The sequence below is a fragment of the Gavialis gangeticus genome, unplaced genomic scaffold (genome assembly GCF_001723915.1).
Source record: "Gavialis gangeticus isolate Ggan-Ray unplaced genomic scaffold, GavGan_comp1, whole genome shotgun sequence".
NCBI lineage: Eukaryota > Metazoa > Chordata > Crocodylia > Gavialidae > Gavialis > Gavialis gangeticus.
The window spans coordinates 16711799-16724741 of NW_017728996.1; the positions used below are offsets into that span (position 1 = coordinate 16711799).

General features: G+C 44.9%; 1 protein-coding gene across 4 annotated transcripts in view; it reads right to left on the reverse strand.

The window, feature by feature from the left end:
- Positions 1-12943, reverse strand: part of NTRK3 (neurotrophic receptor tyrosine kinase 3) — a 306856-nt gene that overhangs the window by 137078 nt on the left and 156835 nt on the right. For all 4 annotated transcript variants that reach the window (XM_019504056.1, XM_019504055.1, XM_019504059.1 and 1 more), the window contains one exon: positions 5230-5418. In XM_019504056.1, coding sequence (XP_019359601.1) covers positions 5230-5418 — 189 coding nt within the window. The remainder of the gene's footprint in view (positions 1-5229; positions 5419-12943) is intronic.

Sequence of the window (12943 nt, forward strand, 5' to 3'; positions counted from 1 at the left end):
AGTATCAGAAGATTTACTTTTACAAAAACATGCAAAAATTTCAAGTTGAAACATTTACCACCTAACTTTTGCATCTTGCAGAACATGGAAACATCCCTGGGTGAAAGCAGAAATTAAATGGTGTTTGTTTAAAAAAACTAGAGACACAAAATAGCAAAAAAAAAATTTTTTAAACTCAGTTTTCTTATCACTACCAATACCCTTTGTCAACTTCCTCTGTCTAAAATGAATCAAAAGCAGCTGATGAACAAACAAACAGATTTCCTATGTTCCTAATAAGTATGATTTCTGAAAGGACCATCCATGCTGTCCCTCTTAAAAGACAGTGATGTGTATAAAAGGCTGCTGATGGTGCCTTTATTGTGTGATTTGTCTTGGTTTTTTTGAAGTACTTCTTTTTAGCAGATTACCATGTATTTACAGTTAGCATAATTATATCTAATTACTTAATTAGCATGAATATGTGTAATTACTAACTTTGAATATGTAATTATGTCAGGGCAGCCTGTAATAAATAAGGTCATAAAAAAGCTCTCATTAGAACTCTATGGAAGGACGTCTGCTCTGCCCATGTGGCAACTGCATCACGGTGCTAAGGCTGTACCAGGCCTAACAGTGGAAAATAAGCCAAGTGCCAGTCATTGCCAGTCAGAAGTAGCAGAAGCACACAACAAAGCAGTCGTCAAATGTCTCCAGTGCCATTGTTTTTACTGTGGAAGAAGCCTCCCATTCAGAGTTAGCAAACTCCCCCCAACTAACCATTGCTTCACATACATTCTCTTGATGGAGTTTCAACAAAAATTAAATCCTTTCAAGGACACTATTTCTCATGTTGAGACTCCCTCTCTTTACTGCTGCTCTGGAAGAGTTTCAAAACAACTAAAATTTCTCTAGAGAAATGTTTCCCAAGGTATTTGTTCTGGCTAAACAGGTACAACTGCAGAATTTGCTATAGTATTTGTACAGAGCCTAAAGATCAAGAAGTTCCCTTAATACCTGCAGGGTCCACTTGGTTATTTATGACTACACAGAGCAACGTGAGCCTCAAAAGCTTTCCATACGACTTCTCAAATTTTTGATCTTGGAAATCTGCAGCTCCTCCTAATTGCCCGTTTTTCATCATCAGGAATCCTAAATGTAGATGGCAAAACAGATCCCACCGAATCCAATGAGAATGGGCAAATGGGAGGTAGCATGGAAAACCTCCATTGTTATCACCGAGTGCATCTATTTCTGGTCAAAATAGTGACATCTGACCTCTCCCATCAACACATTTGCAACCATGTACAATTTGTCCCAGGCAAACATCCATTGCTTTGTATTGATTGTGTGGTTAATTGTAGCAAAATGTCATTTCCTGCCCACAAGAACTGATAGTCCTTTTCAGGAAATGTTTGAGGGTAGCATGAGTCATGTTTTACTTTGTGACAAGCGTTGCTCATGGGATGGATCCATCTGATCCACTGCTGAGTTCTTTTCTTTCTTCCATCTGATGATTTCTTTTCTTTACAGTGCCCTGGCCCAAACCGAGTTAGACACACATCTTGTCTGAAGTGTATTATTACTAGATGGCAATGGAGCACAGATTCATCAGAACCTGCCACTCTTCCTGTGCCCTGAACATTTAGTAAAAAAATACATCCACCCAGTCCCACTTCAGCAACCTGGGGCGGGGAAGGTGTGGGGGAGAAGGGCTTTATTGCAATCAAATCTGAGCTCAGTATGCCCAGGCTACACCCCATCTAAGACCTGACCCCTGGTTAAATCTTCTGTCTTGGCGTGAAAATCACTTACGTAAAACTTTGGTTTATCTGAACAAGTCATTCCAAACCCTAGTGCAACCATTGCAATGTGCACTTGAAGCTTGCAGGATTAGGGGGGCCAGAAAGGAGGGAAGGGGCAGAGTAAGAAGTCCAGAAGAGTCAGCCCTTCACAGTGTGGGGACAGTGCGATACAGCCCCTGCTACCAATGAACAGAAGAGTGATTAAGACCCACACGCATCCCTCCTGTTCCCTTCATTCTGGGAGCAGCAGCCAGGAAATGAAAAAGAAACCCCCCTGAAGCCAACGCTCCCAGAAAGTCATAGGTGAGAGCGCCAGGTCCCACATCCTTCATCCTATTAGCAGGGAAAGGACAGTGTATCCATAGTCAGTAACAAATATCTCTGTCTCCTTGCAGACAGCATTAACTAATGGGCCTGCTAGAGGAGAACCCACAGGACAGCATTGTACAGCAGCAGCGAGAGGGGCCACAGCTCAGCAGGCAGCGAGCTGTTTTCCATATTTCATCTCCAATTCCATTATGCAGAACTAAGTGGCTGGGAATAAACATCCGTCATTCCCGTGTGATAAGCGATGTTTGTTAGTATAGAGGGTGACAGAAATCTATATCACGCCAATGTACTATTAATACTACATTAAGCATATAGAGTTCTTTCTCCTCATTGTAGTTCGGTAATGGGTATCGGCATGTCCTCAGCCCAGGCACCACCCAGCAGTATGGCCAGCCAACTGGTGATGCTGATGGGGTAAGAAGAAAGTAAAGCTAAAGAGGAGGAGAAGCCACATGAATGCAGGCATGGTGCATTAGCAAAACCAGTCTGCACAGGACAGAAGCTGGGCTGCAGGGTTTACTTGGAGCTAATGCCTTTGCTAATGACAGACTGCACAGACTTGCTCCCAGGCCATGGATTTAATGGATGGGACTGATCAAAAGGAAAGTGCCTACTTGCCACTGATACGCCCAAGCACTAAACCAATGCTTTTCCTAAAGAGACTCTGCTGGGTACCAGTGGACTTCTGTCTCTCTCCTCCTGGTCATCTCTCCTTCTGTGGTAGGGGTGGAAAAATACAGTTGTGTCCAAGTTCTTGAGAGGAGAAAACAAGCTCTGTAAATGGTTAAACGAATGAGAACAGCAAAACCATCCCAGGGCAGACACACCAGACCAAATTCAGGTTGGTTAGAGCCATGTGGGGAAAATACAAAACAAAAGGGAATCTACAACAGGGCTCCAAAAAGTCTGGCGATTTCAAAGGTGAGGTGCAAAAATATCCAGGGATTTATCCCTCCTCCGCAGACAACAGAACCACTGAAGTGGCCGGGAGGTTTGCTGGGGAAGATCTAAAAGACAGGGTCTTAAAATATAAAGAAACACCAAAAAACAACCCTGTCTTTGGTCTCATAGCATTCACAGATTTAGGGACAGGTAATTCCAAAAGCTTCTGGAAAATCATTAAAGAGCTTTTAGCCTGCCAAGACTTGACCATGGTTAGCACCTGAAGACGCATGTAAAGACTGGAGTCCTGTCTTCCACACTACTGGCCCTAGGCTGAGTCTTGGCAAGCAAGTCTAGAAGCAAGTGATTTTCCATGAGCATGTGTATTTACAACGTTAAACTCTCCCCATGTGGCCTGTTCCATGGGAGAAACGCATACAGCTTACAGCCCTAAGTGGTATTGCTGCATGCTGAACTTTTCAGGTTTTAATTGTACTGAATCCGTGAAACATTTTCGCCAAATCCTGCTGCGATCTACTTCGCCTGCAACCCTGCTAAAATTTGACAAGACTCAGAGGGCATAACTCAGAGAAAAAACACAATCCTTTGAGCTGCTACCGCCCCTACTAGAATGATGCTCACAAAACCACACGGTCACTTTGCACAATAGAGAGACAAGAGAAAGAGAGAAAACAAGCCAACAGTCTGCAAATAGCTTCAAGTTGAGGTGCTTTAAGAAACAGAGAACACACAAACACGGCACAGAAACACCATACTACTTCCAGGTTCCTTGGCTCCTTCTGTCTAATCAACTCCCCCCCTCTCTAGACAAACAGACCACAATACATACAATAAAAGAAAAAAAATCAAAGCGAAAGTCAGGCACGGTAATTGGATACACCCCATTGCTCTGGTGATTGAAGTGCAATGATCAGCAGCTTTGGATTGGAGGCCCAGCTCCTGATTTTCCTCTATGAGCTCCTGTGAAGGTAAGCAATAGGACTAGTCAGAGAGACCTCTCTGCATGAGAGGAAGGGTACTGCTCACCTTCGCCTGACTGTAAGAGAAGTGGCCATAAAGAATCAACATCCTGCCTAACACTCCACGCTGGGTGCATTGCTGTAGGCTCAGATATGTGCTGCCTACAAGCACCTCAAAGTTCAGATGTGGAGTCAGATTTCCTCGGCTTATGCATCAAGATCTGGAAATCTGACAGGAGGCGACTCTCCAGAAACATATTTCCCACCTTTGAGCAGCCAGAAAAGCAGCGACAATAACTTTTCTTGCAACCTTTTGTCAGATCCAGCCCTGGCTGGAACGAAGACATGCAGAAAAGATGAAAAATAATGGGAGGGGAGATGATCTGAACCTTCCACGTGGTACAGTTTGTTTCCGGAGATTAGAAAAGGGTGAAAAAGCAGAGACGGGATGGTTCCTCCTCTATTGACTGAGTAAGGACTCCATGCTTGGGGCAGGAGTGACCCCAGGAGCAGCCATGGAAAGCGCTGACCCATATTCCCAAGAAAGAGTCCTTTTAATAGCTCTGATTTTATTATTAGTTTATGAGGACTCCTGCTCAGTAGGGAAGGAACTTCAGGAGCGGGTGAGGATGATACTGGTTATTTGAATAGACTGAGTTCACAGTGTACATAGGCATGGGGAGATTTTGTGCTTTTCGACAGCCCCTGTATAAAAGTAATAGAGATCTGGATCTGTTGCCCTCTTTCTCCAGAAGTTTTCCATGCATCTGCCCTGTCTGCGAAGCCTTCTGCCCCTGCCCTTTGGACAGCTGGAGGTCTAAGGAGGCAGCCCTGGCTACAAGGTGAGAAAATCTCTTGATGTCAGAAGGGGACCCAGGGAGGCAGCTGGTCTCTCTAATGCCTCGTGCTCCCAAGTTGCTCTTGCTACTGCCCTAGTAGCGTGGCCAGTGCAGACATCTGTAGACACCATTTTCAGGTGCTGCTGCCTCATGTGGGGAAGGTGATTGGTGGGTGGTGACAGGAGGGTGAAGGTGGGGTGGAGGGTGAGGGTGGGAAGTCTCCTATATGTATGCTGTGATGCTTGAGACCTGAGATTCAGTTTGGTTTCTGAACCATACAAGACCCATTCTCCTCACCAACCATTCTTCCTCCTCTTTAACTTCCTCCTTGTCTTTCCTCCTTCCCTGACTCTTTCCCCACCCTCATTCTCATCGTCCCATCGCCAGAAGGATCCGACTGGATCAGGCACTTACATGTGTCTGGTTTGTGGCAGTTGTGGCCTTGTCGGAAGTACTGGGGGTTCTCAATGACAGGAATACGGGTCATGCCGATCACCACCGTGTCTGGGCCAGCATCCAACGATGATGGCGTGGTGATGCCATGGTTGATATGATGGAGAGGGCTGGCAGAGTCCTCCTCACCGCTGATCACTGCCACCGGACCTAAAAGCATCACACAAAAAATCATCAGGTATAACAATGGAGAAACGAGAGACTTGGATCCCCCTATTAATTGCAATGCATGGTTCATTGGGGTTAGCTCCATCAACTGGGAAAACATGGGGTTAGCTCCATCAACTGGGAAAACTTTATGTCCAACTTCCTGCATAGGGTTAATTATGCAGGGAAGCTCTCTGATCCTGAGTGATCTGCTCTCCCAGATAACACGTGAAGCAGAGGGATCCATCAAGTTCAGCAGCACCCATCTGATAATCTTCGAGACTGATGCCCTCTGCTTCCAGAACAGCTACAGCACAGACCCCAGCCCTGCTCTCAGGGGTAGTATGAGATAGTCCAGTTCCTGGTCAAATACTACAATATTGGCCTGGTGCTTCCTAGGTTTCTAATTTATGCTCAGACAATCTCTCCCACTTGCTTAATCTCTCAACTCCACCCTCTTCTGGTCCAACCACACCTGCACTGACATAAACCTGATGGCTCCCCAAGGCCAGTCGTGGAGGACCTTAGGCAAGCTCTAGAAGGAGGCAGAAGCAAGGTCTGCACTGAGCTGTGTCAAGCCCAGCAATTCCCTCCTGATCTCTAATTTGCCTGTTTTCTTTTCAAGTACTTTTGTATTCCCATTCCCCAACTTGTTGCTCACTCACAGGGATGCTTTATTGATCCCACCATCCAGACACAGGGAAAGGTGGCAGGCCTAATGGAGAGGCCCAAGTCCTCTCGCCACAACGTCCCCCAAGCAAGCGCTGACTCTTGTTGCTCAGTGGGAACTGAAGTGGTGTGTGCCCCGTTGCCACAGTCTACTCAGATGACAATTCTATGAAAAACACCCCCTCTCTTCTCCCAAGATATCCAAACCCCCAGCTCCACAGCCACCTTTAACATCCTAAACCTCTATACCCTCTCTCCTTGTAATTCCCATATCCCAAACACCCATACATATATCCCTGCCCTCTTGCAAAGGCTACCCACTAAACCCCATGTGTTCACACCCCTGCAACCATGCATAACAGACACATACAGCCGGGAACACAATGTCCAACTCCACACAGACGCGTGCCATTTCCCAGATGCTCACTGATGCCCTGAAGCTGACCTGAAAGCCATGTCCTGCTTTTCAAACCACCAGGTATTTTACAAGCCTCATTTATACTCTGATTTTAGGGGGCTATTTTTTTTTACAGTTTTCAATGCGGGAATGTCCTCAAGCCAGACACCTTAATGAAACTTCAGGGTTCATTATGAATGTATCTCCCCCTATTAATCCCACCGACATGACCCTCCACACCTACACCCTCGTCCGTAGGCCTAAAATCCCAAGCTCTGGCTACCTCTCCTGTACGAATGGGGGACCCTGAAGAGCTTAGGAAAGACAGCATTTCATTGCAAGCCTCTGTGAGGATGCACTCCTCAGATCCCTAATCAAACACACAGCAATTTATTCAGACACTGGGGGAAGAAAAATCCCAGCCAGCTGGAGACACTTCTCTTTTCTTTTCTGGAAGCTGCCAGAGGCTAACAGTAGGTCAACCCAAGATGAGCAGAGCTGCTGCATTCAGGCTTTAAACCCATTCAAGTTATCCTGCCTTTTACCTGCGCCACATAGAAAATGTCTCTCTCCTGTCACTAATCTATTTCTAATTGCACAATTACTTTATTATGTGGTGCTAGTAACAAAGAAGAGAGTCTTCAAGTCATTTTACTCTCCTGGAGCTTCTGAGCGGATCCAGAGAATACGGGCTCTGCTCAGACATTCTGACTGCATTAATCTAGTCTAAAGCTCGCTCATTTTGCAGACTTCAAGTATTGTTTGTTCTTTCGAGCGGGACATAATAAAATTATTGTGTAATTAACAGATTCCTGGCAGCCGTGACAGGTGTTTTAGTCGCAAGGAAAAGTCTCTCCCTATATTGTGAGTCTCTTTTGGCAGGTTCGTGCCTTTTTTTTCTTTTTTTTTGTAGTTATTTTCAGAGCCCAGATAATTCTCAGCTCCTGTGACATTAGAGGAAACAGAAGAATTCAGCTTCTGTGCCACATGCTTCTGTTGGGAGTATAACTGAACACAAGCAGCAATCAGGTGTTTTCAGTTTGCGTCGAAACTAAAAGGCATTCAAAGGACAAACAGAAAGTGTGCAACTATGAGCGTCTGCGTGTGGGCGTGCACGTATGTGCGCACTTGTCGTGGACCTGTGCACAACTGGCATGTGACTGCAAGCAACAGGAAGGGTGCGCTCTGGGGGTAACCTTCCCACTGGATGCTGAGAATTCAGACACGGAGAAGAGGCTGGCAAGCACTGCAGGCACTAGCGATGGGTGAGAGCCACAGATCTCCATGACCTCAAAACTGTCCTCTGGAGAGCTGTTGCTTCTATTTAAATGTCTCTAGCCCTGGGGCTTCGACCACTTCCCTTACAAGATGGATATCATGCTGATCTACCTGGTTGGTCATAGATGCTTCCTTGGAATTTGTCTATATTCCCCTTATCTTCAAGACAGGAGAGAACTGGAAGAGGACTCCCATGCTGTCAAGTCCAGACCCCTGCATTGGCTGGCAACCTTTCATCCAAGGAATCACTGGTTCAAACTCTCACACACAAGGCAAGGCAGGAAAAAGGATATGCTTCGACCCCCTGCAACATGCCAGAGGTAAGAGCAGGGGAGATGAAGACACCGACAATGCCCTGCCGCTGCAACAACAGAAGTAATTGGCTAATGTAGATTCAAAGGATCCTAGAAAGAGGACTCTGCTCCCACTCTACAGAAGAAGGCAAAACCCCCCACAGTCCTTGGAAGTCTGACCTAGAAGAAAAAAATCCTTCCCGACTCCAAATCAATCTGATCTTGCATGGAAGAGCAAGGCTCACTGAGTCCCCATCCCATTGCTGCTAGCTCCTGAGCTCTGGGTTTTCATCCTTTGTGGATTCCACACACAGCTCACCCCTTCCCCGCCCCACAAAGCAGGCTGCCACCATCTCTCCCAGCAGCCGGTTCCCCCCACCCATTCTTGCTTTACCCTGTTAAACTGGCCATTGTTTCAGTCAGCCTGAAGAGACAACAACGTAAGCTATGGGAAGCAACTTCACAGGGCTATGTTTGCATGGATGTTCTCCTGAACCTTTTAGCATCAGCTCAGTTCCTGATGTCCTAAAAGAGGGACGTGGTGTGGTTGTAGGGACATGGTGGAAGTGAGCAAAAAAAGTGGTTAACAGTCATCATGATTAGACCATATTTAAATGTTACTATTTTGGTTGTACCTATTTTTTTAAATACAAGAATACCAGTAAAACCCACTTATAGTAGATGTTATTATACCTGTCAGAAACTGTGTTGATCAATACAAAGTATTCTGATTTGTCGAGGAAAATATGCTATACCAGCAAAAGGACTTTACTAGCAACATAACTGCTAGGCCTTTTGGTGGCTGAGCCATCATTAAAAGCCTCTTCTCTGCCTGAAGGAGCATTGCCAGAAAGACGTAAAAGTGCGTACCTCAACTAAAAGACCCTTGGGATGCCCCCGCCATAGCACAGCCTTGATAAACATTGCTATAAATGTAGGCCTTGCTTTCTGAAATATGCTGAGAAGCTACAACTTCAACAGAGGTCACAGGCAGCTGCAGGTGTTCCCCACCTGTGTCCCATTAGCCCCTGGGAGAGCAAGAAATGCTACTTGCTGAAACCTAGAGGAGCATGTCGATGGCACCTGGGCTCTGGCTAGTTCAACAGATACAGGGCCTTTGGCCTCTAAGTCACTGACTCCCAATCGTTCCCATCTTGAAGGTAATGGGAACGTCCCCACCCCTTCTAATGACACTCCACTAAAATTACTCTCACCCAGGATTTGAACCGATAGCTGCTAAAGACTCACACAAAGGGACAGACTTTCCAGGATGATGTTAGGGAGCCTAAAGAAACACCCTGGCCAGGAAAAAGAAGGATGCAGAATTCAGTTCTAGAGACGGCCCCAATTTAGTAATGCAGAAAATGATCCCTAAATGCCAGCAGTTTGTCTCGTCAGTTAGGAGCATTTGTACAGTGCTTTGGGATCAATTTGAAGAGATCAGTGGAAATTGAGTGTATCCTCTTACAGACAACAGTGAAAGCACATGACATATCTTACAATGAAATGATGCTACCAGTGCATTTTGGTTTATCTCAGTGCAGTGAGACAAGTGGATAATCCTGCACTGGTAGAATTTACTTAACCTCAAAAGCTCTGATGCCAAACTCAGAATAAGCATCACCTACAGGAAAAGCAGGAATTACAAAGGATGAATCCACAGGATGGTTATGATCACAGGCTCCTTGCAGATAATATACATCAGTCTGCCTCTGAGGACACAACCATCTTTTGCCAAAACCAAATATACAACATACCATGCTTGGTCCCCACATGTCCAATGCCAAGAATACATAATAATGGTCAAAACAGAGATTAATTCTGGAAGCACTTATGATCCCTGGAAAATGCACAGCTGGAGACCAGGAGGCACAGTTATCAGATAGCACCCAGCTACTTCCTTCCCCATGCACTCAAGACCAAGACATCATCAGATTAAGCGCAACGCTCACAAGCAAATGTTCAAGTTGCCTCCATCCTTAGGATGATAGGAAGGTAGGACTGGAAAGGATCCCCTGAAGTCATCTAATCCAGCCCCCTGGTCAAGGCAGGATCATCCCTGACTGAGCCAACCCAGCCAAGTGTCTTCCTCATTTAGTTGTTATTTTATGCTTTTCTTACATTTCTAGCTCCCTGCCTTATGCTTAGACATCTGCTAACCAACATATCACTCCATACCAACCAGTGACACTGGCTCTTGTGGTTTTCTTTCACTCCTAAAACCTCCCGTCTCCACTGTTGTGTAGCACAGGGCCATGTAGCTTTGATCAAAATGGAGAGTCCTCCATCCAAAGGACTCTCTAGAAGAAGGAGTGACTCTCCTTTCTATCTTTTTCATTCTCTGCTCCCATTCATGCCCCACCACCAAGCACTAGAAATTCCTGCATCATCTTGCCCCCTTCCCCAATCCTTTTTTCATCAATGCTCCTTCCAGTTCTTCCCCAGAATTACTCAGATTCCCCTCCTGCTCTGATTCTGCCTTCACATCTGTAACCCATCCCTCTTTTCAGCTGCAAAGCAGATCCTTCTCCTGTCTTCAAGTTCCCCTGAAACTGCTGTCCCTGAGAAAATATCCTATCAGCTTTTCTTTGTTGCAGTCTCCTGTGGTTACCCCTGTTTGTGTGTGTTTGGAAACTCTATGGCACACAGTGCACCTCTCTGTCTATGTCTGCGAAGTGCCTGGCAAATTTACACTGTTATATAGGTAATTTGTTATAAAAATAAAGTAAATAATAAATAGCTAAAGGAGCCCCTTTTTTCATGACCACATCCTAATGGTCAATCATTTAAGGCAGTGAAGAGGTATATTTTCTGGCAGAACGTACACATAACCACAGATTAAAGACGATAGGATAATGGTCACTTCATGAATCTCCATAACAATGAATTCTCCAAGCAGACAGGTGCAGAAAATCAAAAACACCCTCTTGTTAGAGAGAATAACCTCTACCGAGCATCCTCGGCAGGTCAGGCCGGTTCTTTAATAGGCCTGCTCATGATTGGAGCTCGCCCAAGCTGTAATATTTTTACTGGCAGTCAAATGGCCTTCAGAAAATAGTTTTTCCCATATCTGAAGAGGATGGGGGGGGGGGAACCCACAGTGTGTTTATCTTCTCGTCTGAGCTTTATGAGTCTCCTTCTGGTGAACCTAAGTGCCTATCTACACAATAACCGAGATGTTCAAAGCCAGCAAGAGAACAAGGGCACCCATTTCTCATTCCTTTCAATGGCAGCTGGCCCTCCAGATGTCTTTGGTGATTCTCTGAAATCCCTGGGCTATCAGTGACGGCATATAATTCTCTGGCTTCATTTGCTGTACCTGTAGTTTGTAGTCTGGATGGGGCAGCAAAATGGATATGATTCCCAAACATGGTTCCAGAAGGTTTTCCCCCATCCACACTAGAAATAAGAAACAGCAGCAGAAAGCACAGGCCCTGATTAGGTCTAAGAGCTATGAAAGAGTACATCCCACATTTCAGGGCATACACACCCACACCAGAGGGAACTGACCTTTGGAATGGGATTTTTGATCTGATAATCAGCATAAAAAAACTAATTGTGCCATCCAAATTCCATTGTATAATACAAAGAGCCACATAATTAACTTATTTAATTAAGGATTGTATATGACCCATAATGGCGGGTGGGGGGAGGAACTCTGTCTACAAATTGGGTCACCACAAAATACATACCACATTCGGAAACAGACCTGGTTTTATATATTTTTACACACACACACACACACACTTTTATATATGATAATACATATATAAAATATAATCCACCTTTTTAAATTTCTCTGGCTTCTAGCTTTGACCTCAAACTTTGACTGGAGCTTCTTTAGATCAGGAGACTTCAAATTAAATCCTTTGCATCAAAGGGTCATCTCACCAGCAGATGAGTGTTCCCCAGACAGACCTTTCCAGCCTTGTATATATAGTCAATTTGCTCCATCATAATAATGAAGACATTGATTCCTGCCATAGGGATCATTAAAAACTGGGGTCTGTTATAAACAGGGTTTGTTGTCACACGTGTGCGTGTGTGGGCTGAAATTCACACACACACACACACACACACACACACACACACACACACACGACAACCTACCAGTAATTATAACAAACCCTTTTAATAACAAACCCTGGCTTTTAACAATTCCCAACAGCAGGAACCGATTTCTTCATTATTATGATGTAGCAAATTGATTAACCCAAGTATAGCAAACATCCTCTTTTAATGAACTTTTCTTCCCATCCTAGGGGGGTCATTATAAGGCGGGAGTATATACACACATATATAAATCACAGAGCAAAACAGCACCAACCTGCAGCTTCCCCCTCAAAAAGGCTTCAAAAATAATAATAATTTCAACCTTTTGCTGGAGCTGAAATCAAACACTGACTCATCCCCCAGGAGTGAGCCCTGTACCATCAAGCATGGGAACTGAAACTCATAAAACACAATAAGTGAAAGCACAACAAATACAATTAAAAATCTGGCTGTGCTCAGAGATAGATTGTATTTACTGTCTCATAAAAAGAGTCTTGTCCTGTCAGGCAAACAAAAGGAAATCAATTTCTTAATTTTTTATTGGCAGATGTAGGCAGAGGGCCAAGTTCGCACTCGGTGCCTGAAGGCAGGGATTGGATTGGAGGCAGGTTGCCAATAGCTCCCACTTGCCCCTTTTCCCTCCTGCAAAGGGACTTATCTCCCCACCCCTTTCCTTTGCTGTTTACATCTGGACTCTGCAGTTTCTCTATATCCTCTTTAAAATGTGGTGCCCAAGACTGCACTCCATTACTCCAGCTGAAGCCTAGCTAGGGTATGGCAGAATGGTACTATAACTTCTGTTGTCTTGTGTACAATGCTTTCATTAACGCAGCCCAAA